Source organism: Helianthus annuus, chromosome 17 (genome assembly GCF_002127325.2).
Source record: "Helianthus annuus cultivar XRQ/B chromosome 17, HanXRQr2.0-SUNRISE, whole genome shotgun sequence".
NCBI classification, from domain to species: Eukaryota; Viridiplantae; Streptophyta; class Magnoliopsida; order Asterales; family Asteraceae; genus Helianthus; species Helianthus annuus.
In genome coordinates this window covers 32,549,478-32,574,991 of record NC_035449.2, presented here as the reverse complement: position 1 = coordinate 32,574,991, position 25,514 = coordinate 32,549,478, and the positions used below count along the sequence as shown (strand labels likewise).

Here is a 25,514-nt window from a genome sequence, read left to right as displayed (position 1 = left end):
TATAGCATAAATGATGTTACGGATATAGGTGAATAAGTCGGAAGTTCATATGATAAACTGTTGACTTCTGAAAGTCAACTATGAATAGGAAGCACAATTTGACTTGTTGTTGTAAAGGTAGGATATTAGAAAGTCATATAGTACATGTTACATCTATACGGGTTATATGAAGTGACATGGTAAATTGTATGAGTTTGAAAGGATGTGAAATTAGGTATATGTCTTATACTTGTTATAATTGACTAATGAAAGTCAAATGTGAAATATGCAATTGATATGATCTTTAACATGTACAATTGTGTATGCTAACGAGAATGTGAATTGGTGGCATGAAAGTAGCGGAATCATATCAAGATGGACTCAAGCATGAAAGGCTAACGGGTCAAGAGGAGGCAAGGAAGTGGATACGGACACGGATGCACAAGGTAAGTGATTTCCGAATCACTTCTTAGTTTGTTAAGTAAGGTTATGTTCTAGTTAATTAGGCATGATAATTGAAGTCAAATAAGAAGGGTTGTATGAAATTGATGATTTACGTTAAGTAGGCTGAATGGGTCAAAATTGTGGTTGTATTACTATACCGGAAGGGTTGTATAAGTAATTGATTACTGTCACACCCCAACCAATGGCGGAAACATCGGGATGAGACGAAGTGTGAATATTGCTCGAGACATCATAACGCTAATAATTGTGACAAGTATTTAAATAATCGTTTCATTTCATTTCTAAAGAATCAAGTACAAGGTTTTGAAACAAAGTACAACAACATGAATAATAAAATGATACAATACAAATACAATTCTTTCTAAGTGTATATCTAAGCATCCTACTAGATTCCATGCATCGTCAACATCCACCTGTAACTTGTTAAAATAAAGTTCAATGCAAAAGCAAAGGCGAGTATACAAGTTTGATACGTACATAGCAAAAGATAAGTTTGAACAATTCCTCATAGCAAGCATGTGATTCAAGATGAACATTTAAATATGGTATGTGTCTAACATATCAAACCAAGGAAACGCAATATGCTCATGACATAACCGAAGATAAAGAGGCGGGTCGTTAATCCTATAGCGCTACATATGTCACGGTTTGGCTCGTACGAAGTTAATGATAAATTCAACACATAAGATTAATCCAAGTTTAAAGCATCAAGCCATCACGTATACAAGCATGTTATAGGAATGTTCATGTGTTTAAGCAAAATGTTCATGTGTAAGTTTGTTGATAGATAAACATGTTACACCCCAAAAGTGGTAAAAGTAAAAAGGGGAATACGAGTATACTCACAAAGTTTGCATATGCTTTCCGATTATCCAATGTGACAAAGTTGACGAGGTTGGAAGGTTGAATGCGTAAGGGTTTAAGTTCAAGCATGTTTAGAGTCGAGATTCGGAATGAAAGTGACATGAAAATATTATATCAAAATATTCATCTTCCCACATAACACTTGTATGACACTTGGTAACCACAAGGGTTATAATGATTTTATGAGTTGAACACCCATAAGAATCATAACAAGGTTTAGGTCCTTAGATGATAACCTACTACTTTGACAAATGAATATGATTTCAACATCAAAGATTCGAGTGTACATAGATAGTATTTAGGTCGTATATTATACACATATTATTAAGTCCAAATGTTCAAGTATTCAAGTAAGAGGTAGAAGATTACATCTTCATTTAGGTACCTCAAGTTGGGTCATGGGTGTCATGGATGGGGTAGGAAGACAAGGCTTCCATTTAGGTACCCCTTTGATGTTCACCACTACACTTGATGTAAAAACAACCAAGGAGGGTCATGAACTAAGGTCACTACAAGTATGTAAAGTAAACTAACTAATAGAAATCATCAAATCATGTGAGGATTGTATGTTTGGGACAACCCAAGTTGTTCCATAATCACTCATGTATCAAAGGCTAAGTTTGACATGATTTGTGGGTTAAAACCCTGGACAAAACACCAAGTTTATGAGGTTTAATCCTCTGATTTTAAATATCTCAACCTTGTTTTTAAGCTTAGCCAACCATGGGATAAGTTGTAAGCATTAGGACATAGGCATGAGATGTGTTAGACACAAGTTGCATAGGTTTAAACAAGTTTTTGATGAACATAAAAACAAACAGAAAGTTTATGGACTATTTCGGGGCATTTCCAGGTCTGATTTCTCCAAGGAGAAGTCTAGGAATCGAACCCCATGATTATCCAATCAAGTAGGAAAAAGAATCAAGTGATTTCGTTAAGAAATGAGCAAGTTATGCTCACTTTTGTAAAGATGTAAGAATCTGTCCGAATTTCTGAAGTTTGCAAGAACTTGAGAGTGTTTGAGAGAGATTTTGATGTTGTGAAAGTGTAAAAATGCTTGGAGAGGATGGGTACTTATAGGGGAATGAGTTAGGGTTGATTGGAGGAGGTTAGAGGTGGATTGGAGGCCAATGGGGGAGGAGAAAGCTTGGGATTTCGTGCATTACCGCGACCATTTCAAATCTGCTGCCCGCCAGACCCCCTTACGGACCGTAAGGGGAAGGCTTTGCGGTCCGTAAAGCCTGGCCAGGAAGCACATTTTTTTGTTTTTTGTGTTTTCTTGGTTTGTAACACGACCCAATGTTATATATTACGAGTTTTGTGACTTATTTAAGGTTCCTAAGTATAAGTAACATGTTCTAAAAGTTGCATAAGTGTAGAATGAGTACGTTTAAGTACCAAATCAACATGTGTGCATAGTATAAAGTATGTATGACACAAGTTTTATTCACGAAGCAAGTTCCGTATTTTACAACGATTACGATGAAAGAATGGTTATAAGAACACAAGGTTTCCAAAGATAGAATTTCACGCAAGGTTTCTAAATGTAGGAAGTTCGAAAACGCAGGGCGTTACAATTACGGTACTATAACCGGGTATGGGTAGAATTGTACATAAGTACGCTATCCAAGAATCGGAGACGCGGATTGATAGTCTAAAGACTCGGTTGTGAGTCATGGTTAATAGACAAACAATTTCGCATTTGAAATTGTATTAACAAAGTTTGCTTTCGTATAAATGAATGACATGAATAGGTTTAACGCATACCGGGTATTGGGTGCATAAATCCCAAGTACGAACCCTGGATAATGTAAAAGTATTATAGCTATAACGTTTATGTAAGTTTTGGGTTAAAACAAATGAGTAGTTTGACGAAAACATGAACGGGTCGAATAAGTGAAAGCGGGTATATAAAGCCGAGAGCTTAAGTGAATATTTTCCTTAAACCGGATGTTGGATTTCAAGTTCATATAATAGAATGTGAATTTACAAGCATGTAGGAAGAAACATGAGGTTAAACGGGTAAACGGTTCAAAAGTTATATGCGTTTTAGTGCGTAAGGACGACGAAACGTAGCTGCAGCAAAAACACCTCTTAACTTAAGAGGAGTGCAAAAGAAACACCTCTTAACTTAAGAGGAGTGCAAAAGAAACACATCTTAACATAAGAGGAGTTCAACAGAACACCTTTTAACTTATGCAAGGGTCGTCGCCGATGCCCCTAGGGTCGTCGCCGATGGCCTCCCCATGTTCAAAAACCTGAAAATTGTTACCTAAGTTGATTTGGGTATAGTAGGCTTCGGTTTATTATCCGTGGACCATGGCGGGCCACCCAAACATGATTTTGATCGTTCTTTTGACGTCTATAGGCTATAAATCTAAGTCTAAGTACCACGTGATTAATATATGGATATACAAGAGGTATGTAAGATCTTGAACGTGTACGTAAGAGTGCATGTACATATGTAGACGTGTATTTAAGTATGTATGAAGGCACGTATGGGTGTATGAAAGTAAGTAGAGACGTAGTAATGTATGTACGTATGTAGATGTGTATTTATGTATCTGTGAAGATACGTATGTGTATATGTACATATGTAGAGACGTAGTAATGTATGTGTGTATGTAGATATGTATTTGGTATATATGAAGATACGTATGAGTGTATGTGTCACACCCCGATTTCCACGTGTCTCACCGGTGGGCCCGGTGGGGGATTACCGTGACGATGTTGGCAACAATATAGTCAAACCACACAATTATATAATGCACAGCGGAAGCATAAGATAAATATATAAATATCAACCTCTGATCGTAATATCAGAATGTATTACAGGGGTTGGATATATCCACAGTGGATCGTAAATAGATATAAAGTATTGTTCCATCAGATACTGCAATCAAGCTTGCGAGACTTATCCCGACGCTAGGGAGCTAATACCAGCCAATTACGTTTAGGTACCTGCACTTAATCTTTTTGGGGAAAATACGTCAGTTTACACTGGTAAATACATTCAACTGACACATTTGAAAATGTTTATTAAAATTGATTTGAATGCACAAGGCACAAACTCTTTTATAACTTGGGAAAATTCATAATGATCTTGTGAACGTTTTACATGTTCTTTTATGCGTTCAGTAGCCCGGGTCGTGCCGGGTTAAAGATTTATAGACACACCACGTTTGCGTAAAACCGTAGTATAAAAACCAACGGCTACGTCTTTTAATTTTAATGTCGACACTTTATACCGGGTGTACGCCTACACCGGGATGTCGATGGTCGTGGCCATTTCGTAAAATGATGCCAAGGATATCCGGGACAACGGTCATTAAACCCCCCAAAGGCTTATAAGCAACAAAACTGTTTAAATGAGCCGATCATATTTAATCAATTAACCACCTAAGCGATGGAATTATATAATGCTCAATCAAGCGGTATTAATATACCGTAACCCAAGCCCATATAGGGGAAATAAGTTAAAGTATTTACCTTTGCAAGTATTAATCCTTAATTTAGATCAAGTCACCGATAGCTTTTACTGGGGCTCCTAATCTGGAACGAAGGTTTTAATTAATCTCTTAGAATCCTAACGGTCCTTGTATTAGCCGTAGCTTAAACCGGTTGATTCCGATATATAGATATGGTTAATTCGCACGAAAAGGCGAAAACCGAGAATGGAGTATGATTTGGACCCAACAAGTTTAGTGGCTTGTTTTATATGGGTTTGTAGTTCATACTCTGGATTTTGGGGTTCAAATAATATAATTTGACCCATATCGGCTATTGCACGAAAACTAGTTCCATGAGCCGTACCGTGTGCGCAAATAGGCGAAACGGTTAACCATAAGAGTCGTACGCTTATTTCCTAAGTCAATATGCCTTAAAAGTATTTTGGTATCAGTAGGATACCTTCCGTGACGCCCGTAACGAGTTTAAGTTAATATTATGCCCCGAATGGGCTTTTCGGTCATTTTAAAGACTTTAAAAGGGCTTTTCAAGTTCTACAGGAAATCTGAGTTTCCCGAACAGCTTATAAAGCTTAAAATACTTTATTTATTATTTAAAACCAGTAGCAACTGGAATCGGGTCAAAAGACCTTGTAGAACTCCCGTTTTGGCCAAAAAGGGCATATTCGGTATTTACCGAACCGTAGCCATAACCGCAGGTTATGAGCAAGGTAAAAATTATTAAAAATCTTTAAAATTCCCAAAATATTATTTTACCACAGTGGGTAAAAGTTTTGGTGACGAAAACTTGGTTTAGATGGGTGTTATGCTAATTGCGCCGTTAATTACAAAACTTTCTTAAAAGTGCGCCTTTTAGCATAACTCTCATTCTAGGCCTCGGATGGACGTGAAACTTTAAGGACATGCTTATAATTTAACCAGCAAGGTTTTGGTCCGTTCACGTGTCCGAAATACTCGTTTTAATTTTAAAAGGCCGTTACGGTCAACTTTTAGGCGAATGACGGAATTGCGCAAAAGACTCGGATAACTCATGAACCGACCACAGAGGTTTATACCAACATGTGACCTGGTCCTAAGAGAGTCTTAAGGTATATTTATACCTCACTAAAACGGGTCAGAACTGAAGTCAAAGCAAAAGTCAAACTTTTGCGACATTCGGCTCCGAACCGGTTCTATATAGTAAATGATCGATTCAAACGAGCGCAAACAGGTTTATATACTTATTATCATGTTTTATGATTGTCAAAACGGGTTCCATAACATATACATTACAGATTATGCATAAATCGCTAAAATAGCTTTCTGTTGACTTTTTAACCGCACGTTTGACTCGACATTTGACATAGTTAGAGTGGTGATCAGGGGGAACCATTTTAGAGGTTTATTACCCACGTAAATACCAACTCATAACCACTTTTGATTCGTCATAAGACTGAACCATTACTGATTTATTGTAAAGTCAAACCGTAGTTACGACGGTTTGGTTTTTAGCTAAAAACTAAGCATAAACTGAACAATGGATGATCAAGGTAACTTACAGAAGTTAGAACTTGAATATGGAGCAGAAGAGAATGCTTGGGAGCACTTAGAATGATCAGTAGTTGTGTGTTTTGATGTTGTGAATGTTGTAACTACAACATGGCTATATATAGTGCATTTTAGGCTCCAAGATCATTCCACATTGCCCTACAACTGGTCATGGATGATGGGCAGGTGTCCCTAAGGGTTATGGGTCGTGTAGGGGGCGCCCATGCTCCATTAGTTGGTGTTTGATCGTTCAAAAGCTCCAAAAGGCAAGGAACTACAAAGTTTCTGCATCTGGGCACTTTACGCGGCCCGCATGGGAGTTCCCATGCATTTTAATGCGGGTCGCCTAAAGATCAAATAACAGACGCGAAACAAAGGAGGCTCGCGGCCCGCCTCAACTAATCCTTAACCTTCACGCGGGTCGCCTAAGGTTAAGATTTCAGGATTTTTAAATCTTTTTGTAATGATTACAGAATCTGGCCATTAATAACGAAATCTTTCGTAATGATTCGCCTGACCTTTCGGTTTTGAAGGGGTAACTTTGCGGTTTGGCCCTCGGTTATTTACCGTTAGGGGCCTCGTGTTATTTACCCGCATTATTAAGTCCCCGGTTTATTTATTTAATTATTCTGAAAGCCTTAACTTTCACTATTGACGCTTTTAACCCTTCTTCTACAAATTTGATCGTAACTTTCTCGTTTCATATCGAAACTTCGCGAAATTCATATATATTATTTTAGTGAGGGTATAATACCGTTACAAAGTCTTTGGAACGTTAAAGGGTCACTCAGAGGTATTATTAACATGTTGACACAGTTAACCCCTGTAGTTTGTAATCTCTCACTTTCTTCCGCGTTTTGTTTTTGTACGATCTATAATTTATTCGTTTGGAGGTTTAAGCATTATTTAGGGATACTATACAGTATATTTACCCTTGTTGACATTTTATAACCCTCGAATTTATATACTTTCAAGGTTTGTCAAAATTAGTCCTTTATTTATTATAGGTGCCACGTGTAAACAAATGACACGTGTTAACACATCATTGGACACAAAATTTCGAGGTGTTACAGTATGCATGTATGTAGAGATATAGGAAGGTATGTACGTATGTAGATGTGTAGGTATGCATGTAAGAATGTATGTATGTATGATAGAGATACGACGAGTAATAGGTTATTAATAGTGTGCCTTGAGAATGAAAAGTAATGCAGGTACATTATCAAAGCCTCACCAGGATATGGATACACAGATGAATTGCTTAAAGTCAGAAAGATAACGAAATGGGAAGTGTACGAGACTGAATCTTGTTTATGTATTATGTACTAATGTTATGAATGTATGTGGTGAGTGCAGGTTGTACGAATCACGGGCGGTTATCACGAGCAATAGAGATCGAAAACCGAGTCATAAGATAGATTGTACGAGGATAATTGAGTATGTACTTTAGTAAACAGGACTTATACTTTATTTTTGTAAAAGATACATATTAAAACGAACTTTCAAGTAAGTCGAGATGTTTTTAATGAAAGAAATTTTTATGGCACAAATTTCCGCTGCGACTTTTTGTCAAATACGTATTAGGGTCTTACAGATTAATCAATGAGATTAGGCATGTAGTCAAGGCAGCTAGACCTCAAACTATAGAAGAAGCTGTAGAACTAGCAAATACCTTGACTGATGAATTAATACGTACACGAGAAGAGGACCAGATGAGGAACCTAGCTCAAAGGCTTATCCAAGAATTTCGTTATGGAAATTCCAACCGTGGGAAAAACGTAGGTTCTACCTCTGCACCTTACTGTAAGGCCTGTAAGAAGAAGCATTCAGGAAGATGCTCCACCTACTGTAATTTCTGCAAAATACCAGGACACAAGGAAGAAGATTGTAGGAAGAAACCAAGTAATGGAGTGTGCTTCAACTGTGGAGAAAAAGGTCACATCAAGCCACATTGTCCGAAACTAGCTCCAGCCATAAACAACAAGACTACTAAAAATGCTAGAGCATTTGTTCTGACTGCAGAAGAAGCAAAGATGATCCCGGATGTGATCGCCGGTACGTTTTTAGTTAATGATGTTTTTGCTAAAGTATTATTTGACTCTGGTGCAAACCAAGGTTTTATTAATACTTCGTTTTGTAAACTTCTCAATCAACCATTAACTAAACTCCAACAAGAATGTCTAGTAGAAACCGCAAATGGGAAAACCATTAAGATTACCGAAATCTTGCAGGGAGCAAGAATAGAAATTTTAAATCAAAAGTTTATTGCAAACCTTTATCCAATGAATCTGGCAGGATTTGATGTTGTATTAGGAATGGATTGGTTAGTAGCCAATAAAGCCAGTATACTATGTGATCAAAAGTCAATCCAAGTAAATTCACCAAAGGGTGAAAAGATCACAATTAAAGGAGATAAGCCATCTAGATCCACAAAATTCATCTCTGTGATGAAAACAGCAAGTTATGTAAGAAAAGGATCATTAGTGTATTTAATTTCCATAATCATTAACGCTAAAAGAAAGGAATTGAAGGATATTCCTGTAGTATCTCATTTTTCAGATGTATTTCCAGAAGAATTACCAGGACTACCGCCGGACAGGGAAGTTGAATTCAGAATTCATCTGTTACCAGGGACAACACCAATTGCCAAAACACCCTACCGCTTGGCACCAGCAGAAATGCAAGACTTAAAGAAACAGTTAGATGAACTGTTGAAAAAAGGATTCATACAGCCAAGTTCGTCGCCATGGGGAGCACCAATCTTATTCGTTAAAAAGAAAGACGGGTCAATGCGTATGTGCATTGATTACCGGGAATTAAACAAGGTCACAATTAAAAATCGATATCCATTACCAAGAATCGATGATCTGTTTGATCAATTGCAAGGAACTCGATTTTTCTCTAAGATCGATTTACGCTCAAGATATCATCAATTAAAGGTACATGAAGAGGACATTCCTAAGACCGCATTTAGAACAAGGTATGGCCCTTATGAATTTACTGTCATGCCATTTGGTTTAACCAATGCCCCAGCCTCATTTATGGACATGATGAACCGAATATGTAAGCCATATTTGGATAAATTCATAATTGTCTTTATAGATGATATTCTCATTTACTCTAAGAGTAGGGATGTAAACGAGCTGAGCCGAGCCAATGTGGGCTCGGGCTCGGGCTCGAAGTTAAACGAGCCGGCTCGGGCTCGGTTCGAAAATTTTAGCGAGCTGAAAATATGGGCTCGAGTTCGGCTCGAAAAAAGTTCGAGCCAGCTCGTTTTTAAAAAAAATATACAAAAACTGCCTTTTGTAGCTGGGATTATATATTAAACCATAAAAGTTGAACATTTGTAGCTGGGTTACTAATGCAGGAACATAATACCATAAAAATTATAAGTAGAACATTTGTTCATTACATTAGTAATTCTGGAACATAATACCAAAACAAGAAAAAACCAACTTCAAAACATAAACAACCAAAGTACATGCAGGAACATCATACCAAAACAGGAAACAACCAAACAAATTCAAAACATAAACAACCAAGTTCAAAACATGAACAAAACAAAAACGTAAACAAAACATTAAGGTGTCATCTCATCTTCAAAACATCCTGAACTTCACTCGTTCTCCATCTTCAAAACATCCTGAGTTCATTCATATTTATATACCACAAATATAAAACATCAAAGCAATAATTTATATTCTGCAGTAATCTATACAAAATTTAAAATTACCTTTCACTTCAATTAAATGCTTCACTTCAATTAAGTGCATCGTCACTTGTCGGGATTGGAACTTCTAAATTTTCTTCTTCCATTGCCAATTGCTACGCATAAATAAATCAAAAATGTTAGTAGTAAAATTATAAACTTAAAGATGAACGATAAATATGAATATAAACTTACTTGTAATGTTTGAATAGTTGTTTTTGATGTGGACTTTATCCAATCACCTCCACAAACTAGAAGCTCGACCATATCTTTTGTGAGAGAGCTTCGGTAGTCATCTAATATACGTCCTCCGGCACTAAATGCCGATTCCGAGGCAACCATTGTAATTGGAATGCTAAAAATGTTACGAGCCATTTTGCTTAAAACTGGAAACTTGCTGGAATTTTGACTCCACCAGCTTAACACATCAAATTCTTTGTTTTCTAAAACTATATAATTAGGCTCCTCTAAGTACACCTCAACTTCACTTTTTTGTGAATTTTCAACTGGTCTAGACTTAAGAAAAGCATAAAAATCATCTTCAAGTCTATCACGAACATCTGGGGCCCCGAATGATGTGCCCGTCATGTTGTTCTTAGAAGACCTAGCCATGTGAAATTCGGTGGAGTAGTTTACATAAAGAGATTGTAACCTAGTTATCACATCTTCAACCCGACCATCAACTTCATTGGCCAGATATAACTTCCCAAAATTCCATGAAATTGAGACCTTCTTAAAACGTGGATCTAAAATTGAAGCAATTGCCATAAGAACCCCAATTTCTCCCCAATATTTTTCAAACTTTTCGAACATCAGCTCACTCATTTTTTTCAAAAAAACCATCATTTGAGATATAACAACTAGTTATCTCTTTTTTTACTTTAAAAATTTCAACAAGGAACAAATTTGTCGTCAGATATGATGTACCCGAAAACAAATTTGTTGCATCCAAAAAAACCTCAAGTACTTTGTAAACCTTTTGAGCCCTATTCCACTCGTCATCGGTGAGAGACCATTCAAAGTTAGAATCTCTCAATGCGTAACCTTGAAAGGCAAGTTTGTAATGCATAGCTGATTCAAGCATTCGATGTGTGGAGTTCCATCTAGTTTTTACATCTATGCACAAAGATCGGCGGGTTTGAATTCCAAGAGTTATAGCAATTTCACCAAACTTTAAAAGACTACCCGGGGACTTCCTTAAATACTTGACCCTTTTATACAACCACCTTTTTTCAACTTCTCTCGTTCTAATTCAACCACCTTTATACAATCCTTCCTAATGGTTGCCCTACTCACCTTTTGATAAAGTGGGTTATTATACTTCATTAAGATATTAAACCAATGATACTCGACGAACGAAAAAGGTAGCTCATGAACTATGATCAATTTTGCAATCATTTCTCTACATTTCATTTGATCATAACCACCCATTGCATTAAATTCAGATGCATTTTCATTATCAGATGGCTGAAAATTAATAAAACCTTTTGTACCTTTCAAGCGTTTGACAAACACACACTTCTTCAAGTGTCGCAAGAGATGTGTCGTTGTCCGTGATCTTTGTGGTGCATATTTTTTCTTGCAGTGCATACACTCATGTTTCTTAACCATTTTCCCATCTTCCTTCACTTCAGCAGTTGTAAAATGGCTCCAAGTTCCAGATGAAGACTTTCGTTTTGAACCATCTCCTTCATTGTCCATAATTTCATCAACCATATCATTTGCTTCCTCATTTAGCTCGACATTGTCTTCATCACTTAACTCAACGGGATCAACGTTTGGGGTATTGGCTCCAGCAACAACAGATTCTATGTTTGAAGACATCTTGCTTCCTACAAAATAATAACACAATATGTATCAGTAAATCCAAATCAAAACAATAACAGTGAGCTTATGTTTATGTTTATTTCTTGTAGTGACAGCAGTTTGCAAATAAAATTGAAACTACAGTTTGCAAATAAAATGATAGAAAATAATCTATATTATGACAGCAAGTAATTTATGTTTATTTCTTGTAGTGACAGTAAGTAATCTATATTATGACAGCAGTTTGCAAATGACAGCAAGTAATTTATGTTTATATCTTGTAGTGACAGTAAGTAATGTATATTATGACAGCAGTTTGCAAATAAAATTGAAGAAAATTGATCCTAAATCTACTTGAAACACTGATCAAATAAAATTGAGCAGGTCAAATGGGTTAGAACATACATACTAATCAATAATGATTAGCCGAACGTGTATATAACTACAAACACATAATAATAAATATACAGTTAGGGCAAAATCGACAAAATCGAAGCCTGATTTAGGACCATACGGACAAAAGCATGATTATACAGTTAGTTACCTTATATGGAAGATTGGAGGAGAATCAGTTAGGGAAAATTGGCAAAATCGAAGCCTCCCTGCGTACTGCGTAGAACTGTAGAAGAACGATATGGGTTAGAAATTAGGACAAATCGATAATATATAATTAGGGCATTAGAGAAGAGACTGAATCGGCATCTGGGGACTGTGAATCGGCAGCCGTATATCAGAGATCTCGCCATCTGGGGACTGTGTTTTGATAACTGAAAAGGCAGCATATATGAAGAGAGGCAGCGCATATGAAGAGCCCTAGGCTATTAATGAGTAATTGAGTATTACTGATGCCGTTCAAAAAAAAATTGAGTATTATTGAACATATCAATATGTTTAGTAGATTGAAAAGGCATCGCATATAATAACTTATATAATAAGACTTTATAATATATGTTTAGTATAGAATTTATAATATTAATATATATATATATATATATATAATAATCATAACGAGCCAAACGAGCGAGCCAACGAGCCAACTAACAAACGAGCCACGAACCGAACCTACCTTGGCTCGGGCTCGGCTCGTTAAGATCGAGCCAATTTCGAGCCGAGCTTTTTTCGAACTTTTTTCGAGCGAACTTCGAGCGAACTGCGAGCCGCGAGTTTTTTGAACAGCCCTATCTAAGAGTAAAGAGGAACATGCAGCGCATCTGCATGCACTTCTAAGTTTATTGAGAAAAGAAAAGCTTTATGCAAGGTTTTCGAAGTGCGAGTTTTGGTTAGAGGAAGTATAGTTTCTTGGACACCTAGTTAACCATGAAGGAATTCATGTGGATCCCACAAAGATTGAGGCAATTACTAAATGGAAAACCCCTGAGTCACCAACCGAGGTTAGAAGTTTCCTAGGATTAGCCGGTTATTATAGAAGATTTATTCGAGATTTTCCCTTAACTAAGTTAACCTGTAAATCTGATAAGTTTGAATGGGGACCAAAACAAGAAGAAGCCTTTAGAATTCTTAAGCAAAGATTAACCAATGCACCAATACTCGCGTTACCAGAAGGAACAGAAGACTTTGTAGTCTATTGTGACGCTTCTAAGTTAGGTTATGGATGTGTGTTGATGCAACGTCAAAAGGTTATAGCCTACGCATCTAGACAACTTAAGAATCATGAAGAGAATTATTCAACCCATGATTTAGAATTAGGAGCTATAATTTTTGCCCTAAAGATTTGGAGACATTACCTTTACGGTAGTAAGTTTACCATTTTCACTTATCATAAGAGTTTAAGGTATGTTTTCGGGCAAAAGGAGTTAAACATGAGACAGAGACGCTGGATGGAAATTCTCAGTGATTACGATTGTAATATCCAGTATCATGCAGGAAAGGCAAATGTAGTAGCTGATGCTTTAAGTCGAAAGTATCACGAAAAGCCAAAAAGAGTGCGTTCTCTTAAATTAAATCTACAAGTAGATTTAAATGAACAGATCAGGAAAGCACAAGAATCAGTAATCAAGGATGATACTGAGAAATTAAAAGGAATGAATAAAGAATTAGAACAAGGAACATATAGAATTTGGAGATTCCATAAGAAAAGAATGTGGATACCTAAATTAGGAAACCTACGTTACCGTATATTAGAAGAAGCCCATAAGTCTAAGTATATAATGCATCCAGGAAGTGATAAGATGTATCAAGACTTAAGAAAGAATTTCTGGTGGATAGGAATGAAAAAGGATATAGCAGCTTATGTTGCCAAGTGTCTAACCTGTTCACAAGTTAAAGCTGAACATCAGAAACCCTCAGGTTTATTACAGCAGTTATAAATGCCAGTATGGAAATGGGAATTGACAACAATGAATTTTGTTACCAAATTACACTTGGGACCACCAAAATTTATTAATTAAAAGAGTTATTAATTAATCGATAAATTAATAATTATTAATTTATATATTAATTAATATTTTATTAATTTATAGTAGAATACTTAGTTTACAAACACCTTTCAAGCTTCCACTTAATTATTGTATACAATGCATGTATATCAAATGAACGGCCCAATTGCGAACTGCTTTCGTCATTGTAAACTTCGATCAACAGATAACATGACTTTTGAGAACTCAGATGAAGGTGGTGAAAGCACTCAAGAACTCCAGAATTTGATCAAAGAGTTGGGTTATCACAATGCAATGGATGTCGAAGATGTTCTGACTCACCTAGAAGAAAATGTAGTTGCACAGTTGTTGACTGATGAAGAAATGATTGAAAGCGTTATTGGAATTATTAAAGATGATATCGATGAAGAAGATAATGAAAGTTCTACAATGGAGCCCCCTTCGCGAAACGAAGCTATTAAAGCGGCAATCACATTGAACAATTTCTTGTTGAGCTATGAGAAAACAACACCAGAAGTTCTTACCATGCTAAGGAAAATTAGAGACGAGATTCAAGGGGAAATTGATTTCAACAAAAAACAAAAGACAATTGAGTCATTTTTCAAGAAACCTTCATAAATCATTCATGTAATATGCTATATATAAGGAATTATTAATTTATATTTTATATGGGGTCTAAAGAAATTATCAAAAATGTATTATCTTATAATTTTAGCAAATTATTAATTTAGCACCCTATCCCCGAGTCGGGACCGACAAAAAAATATTATCTTAGAGAGTTTATTAAATAATCGAGTATTAATTTATCGAGTTTCTACTGTACACAAGACAAGAAAAAGTAATGATACAATCTGGGTGATTGTAGACAGCCTAACTAAGTCAGCTCTTTTCTTACCAATAAAGGAAACCTTCAGCATGGAACAATTAGCTAAGTTGTATGTAAATAAAATAGTTTCATTACACGGAATTCCTTTATCAATTGTTTCTGATAGGGATAGCCGTTTCACCTCTCATTTTTGGACAAGTTTCCAAAAAGCAATGGGAACCAAGCTAAATCTAAGCACCGCTTATCATCCTCAAACGGACGGACAAAGCGGAAGGACAATTCAGACAATGGAAGATATGCTTAGAGCTTGTGTAATTGATTTCAGAGGTAATTGGGATGATCATCTACCGTTAATAGAATTTTCTTACAATAACAACTATCACACAAGTATCAATGTTGCACCATTCGAGGCACTTTATGGACAAAAGTGCCGAACTCCAGTCTGTTGGGCCGAAATTGGAGAAAAGCAACTATCCGGACCTGAGATAGTGCAAGAAACAACGGACCAAATCATTCAAGTCAAGGAACGATAGAAAGCAGCACGCGATCGACAAAAGAGTTATGCTGATAACAGGGGAAAGCCGTTAGAATTTCAAGTACGAGATAAGGTGTTATTGAAAGTTTCTCCTTGGAAATGAGTGGTAAGATTCATCAAAAGGGGAAAGCTAAGCCCCAGGTATGTTGGACCTTTTGAGATTATTAGGAGAATAGGACATGTAGCCTATCAGCTACAACTGCTAGAGGAAATGGCAGGAATACATGATGTATTTCATGTATCTGATCTCAAGAAATGCTTAGCCGATGAATCATTAGTAGTGCCTCTTAAGGATATAGAGGTAAATGAGAAGCTTAAGTTTGTAGAAAGGCCTCTACAAATTGAAGACAGGAAAGTTAAGAATCTCAAACACAAGAGATTAGTTCTGGTCAAAATAAATGGGATTCCAAGAGAGGACCAGAATACACATGGGAGCTTGAATCAGAGATGCAAAGGAAATATCCACACTTATTCCAGTAAGACCTCGAGGACGAGTTCTAAAACAAGGTAGGGAGGATATAACAACCCTCCAAAATTATTTTCGACACCCCTAATATGATTAGAGTACCCCTATACGTCCTAAAATGCACCCCGTATACGAAAACCGAGCCCAAAATACTTTAATTTTGTAAAAATAAAATAAAAACAATTTTAAATGGTTCCTGGCGGGCCGCGAAGACCACCTCTTCGTCTTACGCGGGCCGCGACAACTCAAAGTCAGGGCGACACCCTGAGCTGCCACGTGGCAGCAACGTGTTGGAGCTAGGGTTTGAGTCGGACAAGCTAGGGCCTACCCTAACTGGCCTGGCGGGCCGCGAAGCCCTTGGCTAAAGCTTACGCGGGGCGCGACAAAGTGATCGATCAGGACTATAAATAGATGCATTCGGCCTCAGTCCCAACTCGCTCAAAACCTTTTCTTTCTCTCTCAATTTTACATAGTAATCACTATACCCGGGCATTATACCCCCCTAATTAACAAAGTTCTGCCTCGTTGTAAGTATCATAACCCCCGGTTACGTATTAGATACGCTGCCCGATTGATCTAGTGCTCCGTAATGGCTGTCGAGGTTCTGCCCGACGTAGTCGTTGGAGTTCTGTCTCGGGGAGGGTATTACTAATGTAAATATTGGGTTATTATACTAACGCACGTGCATTGTGTAATTAATAGATAATCACCAGGAAATTACAAAGGAAAACCCTAAGATAGCAATGTGAGTAATCTCCTTTTTGTAAGCCTTTTTGCAAAATGTTTTTACAAAACCTCAAATAATTTACATTATATTAAACAATGATTGAGTATTTGTACTACAATTATCGTCGGTATGTTGGGGGTTTTGTATAAAAAATTTGTTACTACACTGTGAGTAGTAACATGACCACAAGTCGGGTTGACAGTACCGTGGGTGGTAATTAAAGTAGAAAATAAACAAATGTAATTGCGCGACTGCCCTCAATGCTGTAAACGGTTTTACCTGTCTTGATTAAACTGGAATTCACTCACCTGTATTTTTCACTGACAAAATGTTTTTAAACGCGTTTCAGGTAACAAAATGTGAAAGCCAAATAGAAGCCAGCTGGACAGCACTGAAGGCTTGGAAAAGTGGCTATAAAAGTTACATAAATAAAGAGATGTTTTTATTTAAATAAAATAGGATTTATTCCTATGAAAATGTGTGTACTTGAAACTTGGGAATTTCCCATGTGTTTAATACTATAAAAGCGTGGTATTTTACTCTGATGAAATATTTCCTAACTACGATCCTGATGTAAATTCCGCTGCCAAATTGATAAACACCGATACCACTGAAACTGGCCGTGGCCGCCCGTTCCCGGGTAGAAAAGGGGACGGGGGTTGCGACAGTTTGACAGAAAGTGATTGTAGTAACACGACAGTTGTAGAAGATGTTACTATCATCTTTAGCAGTAATCACCGCATTCCGTGTATGTTGCCGAAAACAACCATTTTCATACATAAGGTGAGATTCTCATCTTTCCCCGAGTGGGAAAGCAAACCGTGTTCGCGCGTGCCCGCACGAACTAAGGCAAGTTCTTTGCCGATTGGGACAATAAGCCAGGTAATGGTTAGTCGCGCCCAAGCCTGGTGCAAGATTTGGGACGATACCCCTTCAATGTGGCTCTTGGTTCAGAAAAGACATGATATCTTTTCACTGAGAAGTGTATTAAGACACTTTATAGAGCGGATTATCCCAATATTGCTTTGAATAATGGTGACACTTTACCTCGAAGAGGTTTTTATGCATTTGAATACTTATAGCTTGCTGTTTGGATAACCCCTTTTGTGGGATGGTGGAAGCTTGGGCATTTGGTTTGACATCGAGGAAAATAATGATGGTTTGTGCAATGGATGAAGGAGGATTGCGCGTTTGTTACAAACAACGATTGATGTGTTACACGTTTATAAGGTTATGTTTTTCTTTCGGATTGTGACACTTTCTTTCATTTTCTTTTAATTTTTGGATTTGAATTTCTAACTTGCCTGATATTGCCCCCTAACGTCTCCATGAATCCACAATAGTGCGCCAGTTGCAAGGAGGTAGAGAATTTGTTATGGAGATCTGGGATTATACCCTTTCACCACCCGATTTACTTTTTGATATGTGATTTACTTCCCTCATGTTCGCCTAGGGACCGGTCGATGGGTGACGCCTAGTGGTAGCGTGTCCCATTTTTTTAATTAACTCCCAACAACAAAGAAATCCAACAGCTGCATCTAATCTAGTGTGATAAATCCTCCACCAATAAGTCAACTTGCAGGATGAAATTTGTAGGTCAGCCTCCTTTGCTTTATTGTTGAACAGTAGTAAAGAAGAATGGAATATTCAATGTTTAGGCCATGCCTACTTTTCAACTTTTGTCACCTATGCTAACCAAAGGTATTTTGGGCAGCTATCACAAAACTTTTAATTAGACACCATTCAACCCATTTCATGTTGTTATGTCATCATTTTATCTTGCAACTTGTTTTTTAATGGGTCATTTGGGTTTTTTATTCGATCACCCATCGCCGTGTTAGTTAAAGATCAAGAGTGTTTTCCTGAATATACAGTTTGAATCGTCTAATATTTTATAGCAACTAACCAACTAAATATGATGTTACAAATATATTGTAGTTTTGAATTTTATATGTAATTACTATCTGAAAATATAAATAAAAAATACTTGATCTATTTCTCATTTGTTGTTTTGAATTTTATTATACAGAAATTGTTTTTAGAAGACTAGATGTATTTTATTTTTTAGTACAACATCTCTGTTATAGTGTTATTCCCACGAATTATAGCCTACTGAAAATATCAATATATTTAAGAATTAAGAGACAGCAAAGTCCCTAAATGGCAACTATTCGTCTATTCGGACCAGTAAGGGCCGTGGATCATGATGTGATAATTTAAAATTTTATAAAGTTTTTCTTTCAAGATAATCCTCAAATCATCCCACTAGTTTCAGTTGTTGCAATTAGAGTCTAAAATAGCTTCAGTTTTAGAATCTCAATACAAAGCACATTAATTGACGAACTTGGTTACATTTTTTTTTTTTAACGGTAAATTTGGATCACTGACGGACTACTGGAGTATCATCGTGCCACCAGCAGAACCACCCGATCATATCCATCTCCACTAGGCAATAATGCATATACACCAATTTAGGAGGAAACTCAATAAATCTGGGAAAAACCCCCTTTGTGGGAATCGAACCCATGACCTAATGGTCGTAAGCCTTATCCCACCACCAACATACCACTAGGCTATAATGCCATGGGTACGAACTTGGTTACATATAGATATATATATAAATGTTCAAGATGAAGAACATTATTTATAAATGAAAGAAATGTGAGGCGTGTTCGTGTTCGTTCGTTTAACTTTTAAAGAACACGAACAATTAAACGATTGGGGTTTTGTTGTCCGTGTTTATTCCTTAAGAAAATGAGCGTGTTCGTGTTCGTTTGTTAACAATATAAATGAACGTAAACGACTCAACATAACTTAACATAGGTAAATGAACATAACCGAGTGAACACGATGAAGTAGTAAGGGACATTAATTTGTTGAGCCTAAAAAGAAACCTAGACTAAATTGTAATGGCCCTAAATATATTCAATGAAAATATGAATGAACGTAACCAGATTAACTTAATTAAACATAAACTAACGAACATACATAAACGTAAACAAACGGGCATATTTATAAACTTATTGAAGAATATTAACAAATTACAATTCAAACAACGAATCTAAAAGATTTAAGTGTTGTAAATTAGATGACAAAGAAGATAAAAAATCAATTTTCTTTGAAGCACAACTAAATGTAGTTGTAAAGAGTAAAAGAATCCATTTTAACCAATATATAAAATTAATCTTATTCCTATAAAAGAAACACTTTCCTAATGTGATTTTCTTAAGAAAAAGTGTACTGTTCAATTAGCCTTAACATGCGATGTGTACGCGATGTGAATTCCGCACGTTGTAGGGCTCAAAAACCATAAATCCGCACATTAGAAACAAGTATATCCGCATGTTGTAAACCACAAAACCGCATGTTATGAAACTAAATTCCACGTGTTATAAACGAAGATCCGCATGTTGTAAGCGGAAATCTGCATGTTATATTTTCACATCGTACGCATTGTACGTTAAGGCAATTTATACGTTAACTAACCCTTTTTTTAATTTACGATATTTTACGGGCAAAGCTGTTTAGCCAAAAAGCAATTTACGGCACGTTAACTAACCCTTTTAACGAAAATCCGCATGTTGTATTTTCACATCAAATTTTTTATTTTGCATTTCTTTGTTTGTATACCATTTCCAAACCAACTATTTTTTTTTTATTTTGAGATTCTTCAAACACTAAGCGTGGTGGGAATGGATAAGGAACGACTCAACAAGAATGAAAATCTCGCATGATACTGAAGAGGGTGGAGCGTTGCTCTTGCTCATCCCGAACAGCCACATTAGCCCACCATCTTGGTTTCCCTTCTTGCACTTCTTCCTTTTTCTCTTTTCACCTCCACTAACCCACTCTTAAGAAATCACCCCACACGACCCTCTCTCACCTTTCACCTCAACCATACCCACTCTTGTGGCATCTCGCCCCTCACCCTCCCCTTTCCACTCCACTCCCTACACCGTAACAAGGTTTTAAGTTCAACACACTTCAAATTCTTAGTAAAACTTCCTTAAAGTAAAAATGAATAACATATATCACAAATCTTTTGTTATTTTCAAAACTCAAATATATGGATTTATTTCAATATTGAAAGAAAAATTTGGTTGTCTTAGTTTTATTTTACATTGCAACCAACAAAAAAGAAAACAATTATTTTAATTGATTATATATTTTTTTTCTTATAGACTTGCTACAAGTAAAACTTACGAAAAGTTTTGGACTAGATTCGTAATTTCATACAACAGGAAGTACCAAACATGTATTTTACTTTCAATTAAGATTTCTGTAAGTGTAAACCTCAGCATATAATATCATTTTATTCCCTCTGCTCGTCTTCTCCACCCCTTCACCAACCCTAACAGCCACCAACCACCACCACCACCACCAACCGCCATGGCTCTAGCTCGCCGGAGTTCCAGTCTCCTCAAGCCTCTCTCCACTGCCTCCTCCTCCTCATTCCTCCACCGCCGCCCCTTCTCCACCGACGACACCACCACAATCACCGTCGAAACCAGCGTCCCCTTCACCGGCCACAACTGCGAACCTCCGTCGAGATCCGTTGATACAACTCCTAAAGAGCTCATGAGCTTCTTCACCGATATGGCACTCATGCGCCGTATGGAGATCGCCGCTGACTCTCTTTACAAATCAAAACTTATCCGAGGGTTTTGTCATTTGTACGATGGACAGGAAGCTGTGTGTATAGGTATTATTAGATCATATATTGTAATTAAGCCATAGTATAAATATACAAATTGTATAAATACCTGTTATCATTTGTAGTCATTTGTAGATATGGAGACAATATTAGATCATATTGTAATTAGTCCTAGTAGAGTGTAGATTATGTAAATATACAAATTGTATAACTACCTGCTGTTAGAGATGCACAAAATTACCAGTTATTAACCGAAACCGTAACTGGTTAATAACCGATCGAAGAGTAGCGGATTACCGTAACCGGTTAATAGCCGATTGAGGAGTAGCAGATTAGTAGTTATTTTTAACTGTTGGTTAGTAACTGGTTAATTTTAACCGGTTTTTAACCAATGTACTGGTTAACCGGGGGAAACTGAAAAAATGAAAAAAAAAATATTGAAAATAACCGGTTAAAGTGAATAACCGAACCGATTAAAGCAAAAATGAGAAAATAACTTAGGTTAACCGAACTGGTTAGAGAAATAGCCGGTGTGTGCACCTCTAACTGTTGTCAGTCTACTTGTAGGTGCGGAGGCAGTATTAGATCATATTGTAATTAGTCACAGTAGAGTGTAGATTTTGTAAATGTACAAATTGTATAAATACACGTTGTCAGTCTATTTGTAGGTATGGAGACCGTATTAGATCATACTATACAAATTGTATATGTGCCTCTTGTAAACTCATAACTGTGGACTGTTTGTAGGTATGGAGGCCGCGATCACGAAAAAGGATTGCATAATCACGGCGTATCGTGATCATTGTATATTTCTAGGCCGCGGTGGGACGTTATTGGAGAGTTTTTCAGAGCTAATGGGCCGGCAAGCGGGTTGTTCGAGGGGAAAAGGAGGATCAATGCATTTTTATAAAAAAGATGCATGTTTTTTCGGTGGTCATGGGATTGTTGGAGCTCAGGTTCCGTTAGGGTGTGGATTGGCGTTTGCGCAGAAGTATCGGAAGGAAGATCATGTGACTTTTGCTATGTATGGTGATGGTGCTGCTAATCAAGGGCAGTTGTTTGAGGCGTTGAATATGGCTGCTCTTTGGGACTTGCCTGCTATTTTGGTGTGCGAGAATAATCACTGTAAGGTTTTATGACTATATGAAACTAATAGTTAGCTTGGTGACTTTATTATATGCTGGTTTGGGGCATATTTGTTGGAATCGGAATTAATTCAAGCTTGGTGACTTTTGCTTTGTAATTATTATCTAGAGGCTTAAGGGGTGATGTTTGTAGTTTAAAGACCATGATATGTAGTTATTGTGAGATTTATTATTGGATTAGTTGTCTGGAGTGGAGTGTAGAAGTACTCAATTATTTGTCTGTTGAATTGCACAGATTTATACAATTATTTGGGCATTAAATTTTGGACATGATAAGCTCACCTACAATTTGGTAAATTAAACCCAATATAGAAAATAGTGTAATGTGTCCCTGTACTGTCTAGCACATAACTGGATGAGTTTCTAAGGTCTTTTATATTTATTTTTATTTTAATTTGTTTGTTATTTAAATAGTTTCTTAGGTTGGAGAAGTTGGAATTGAAACTCATGGAACTTGACACCTAATGGAGTTTTCTGAAATTATAGTTGTAGAGCTGTAAAGCATAAGTTCTAGCAAGTAACTAGTCAAATTAAGAAGGATGCATGTTTCAAGAATTTATAAACATATCGTTGGTGTATATGTATCAACCTGGAGTGATAAATTAAACACTGCATATATTGGTTGCTCATTGAGCTTGTATGCACAAACATTGCATGTTATTGAGGTACTTTGGATTGGGTTGCAGATGGTATGGGTACAGCTGAATGGAGAGCTGCAAAGAGTCCTGCTTATTACAAGCGAGGGGATTATGTTCCTGGATTAAAGGTGAGTTTGGTCACTGTATATTTATGTGGGAATTTAATTTTATTTTCTTTTATCGCTATGACTTCCTTTATCTCTACAAAAAAAAAGTTATGCTTCACAAATTTACTGTACTAGAATGTCGTTTTTTGAAGTCTTGACTCAAAGATATTGTTAACTTGTGCTTGGTCCATTTTAAGAGGGATTCCTCATTTTATGGTAGAACTATTAATTTCCAGTTTTCATGTTGCTAGCATCCGTGTGATGCAGAAATATATCTTCTTTCACATCATGAAACAATGTCTGCTTTTGTAGCTATAACCTATAATATCATTTATCACGAGTTTCACATCATGAAACAATGTCTGCTTTTGTAGCTATAGAGGATACTGTCCTGTTACCTGTTTCCTTTAGTTTAGCTTTATCATTCTTGCAAGAAGGGCGCATATGTCACCGATCCCACCTCCACGTTTATTCATTTCCTTAATGTCAGGAGAAGCATGTTTCCAGTTCTTGTTCTTTTCGTTTTATAAACTGCAGTCGTTGCATCATGAACAGAAAAAAACATCATAAAATTGTCTCGCTTGATTCTCTCTTCATCTTTTGTGTTCTTGGAAATTGGTAATCTCGAAATAGACCGTATCATCTGGTGTTTAATTTTATTGATGACCTTAATTCATATCCTTGTATAGGTTGATGGTATGGATGCCTTCGCTGTCAAACAAGCTTGCAAATTTGCAAAGGAACATGCTTTGAAGAATGGACCCATTGTAAGTAGTCAAAACTTTCTTACAAGCAAACATTTAATATGAAATTTGTTATCACTCGATTAATTTTATTTTATTGTTGATGATTATTTTCAGATTCTTGAAATGGACACGTACAGGTATCATGGTCACTCCATGTCTGATCCTGGTAGCACCTACCGTACCCGTGATGAAATTAGCGGTGTCAGACAGGTTTGTTCATCTCTTAACATAAATTAAACAATTATTCTGTTACTAATAATTTGTAATTTACGGATTTCAGGAACGTGATCCTATTGAAAGATTAAGAAAGTTGATACTTGCTCATGATCTAGCCACTGAAAAAGAACTCAAGGTAATATGCTTCAATTCATACATCTATTTTTATGTGATTTTTTATATCATTTTTCACGCCATTAAGAGTGTAATAATCTAACGTGCTTGATTGTTTCTAATATCCTTTTTTCAGGACATAGAGAAACAAGCTAGAAAAGAAGTTGATGAAGCCATTGCTCAAGCCAAGGTAAGCATAACTGTCAAACTTTTTCTTTTTTTTCATTAATTGTGACCATCATTTTCACAATTACTTTTCTGTGTAACTACAGGAAAGCCCAATGCCAGATGAATCTGAACTCTTTACCAATGTTTACCGTAAAGGATTCGGGGTCGAGGTATTCTTTCTCGTTTCTTTTTGTTAATTGTTTTTTTTTCATATGCTACCAACAAGAGTTGTTTAGCCACCTCGATGGCGCAATGCATGTAATTTAACTATAATTTCAATTGCTATTTTCTGATAAATTAAACTTGTTTTGCAGTCATTTGGAGCAGACAGGAAAGAACTGAGAGCTACACTTCCCTGATTGAACAGCAAAGATGAAATTTGAACCAAATATCATATTCCCCTTCACTCCAAGAATAATGAGAACAGAAAAACCAAGCAAATAACATTTTTACTTTTGTTTTGTGATGGCAAAAATATATTTCCAAAAAAAAAAAAAAACTTAAACATCCTTGGTGACATGATTCTTTTTGGCAACAATCAATATGCTGCTATATATCCTCTCATGGAATTTTCATATACTTTTATGACTTTTATTCCTGCTGTTTTCTGTCTAGCTTGATTTTGTGGGTTATTTTTTGTTTTGATTGTATGTTGTTGACTATATGCTTAGAGGCTTTGTGGATCGCCAAGCAATCATTTGCTGGATTTATTGAAAAGGGAATTTGACCTGTAATAATCTTATCTAGACCTTATTGGCCATTAATAATCCCATCTTAGAATATTTCCCACACCAGTCTCACTTTTCACATATTTTTCTACAATGGTCCTCCGTTAAAAAAACGTAACGGAGTTAAACTTTTTTTCCAAATGACAGATTTTTAGGGCTTTTGATTAGAATGATGATACGAGTCCATTGATGTAAAACTTGTCTCGAAACGGTGCTTCAAGCGATGAAAGC

General features: G+C 36.4%; 2 protein-coding genes across 2 annotated transcripts; both read left to right on the top strand.

The window, feature by feature from the left end:
* The first annotated feature begins 14,423 nt into the window (after positions 1 to 14,423).
* On the top strand, positions 14,424 to 18,817 carry LOC110934026. Its single transcript, XM_022177221.1, has 2 exons — positions 14,424 to 14,729; positions 18,797 to 18,817. Exons 1-2 carry the CDS (start codon positions 14,424 to 14,426, stop codon positions 18,815 to 18,817), a joined length of 327 nt encoding a protein of 108 aa, XP_022032913.1.
* Positions 18,818 to 21,064: 2,247 nt separating this feature from the next.
* Positions 21,065 to 25,169, top strand: LOC110937508 (pyruvate dehydrogenase E1 component subunit alpha, mitochondrial). The gene is made up of 9 exons (XM_022179938.2): positions 21,065 to 21,469; positions 22,169 to 22,546; positions 23,253 to 23,332; positions 24,001 to 24,078; positions 24,172 to 24,267; positions 24,338 to 24,409; positions 24,524 to 24,577; positions 24,660 to 24,725; positions 24,870 to 25,169. The coding sequence occupies exons 1-9, from the start codon at positions 21,157 to 21,159 to the stop codon at positions 24,912 to 24,914; spliced, it is 1,182 nt and encodes a 393-aa protein (XP_022035630.1). The 5' UTR covers positions 21,065 to 21,156; the 3' UTR covers positions 24,915 to 25,169.
* Positions 25,170 to 25,514: the final 345 nt, after the last annotated feature.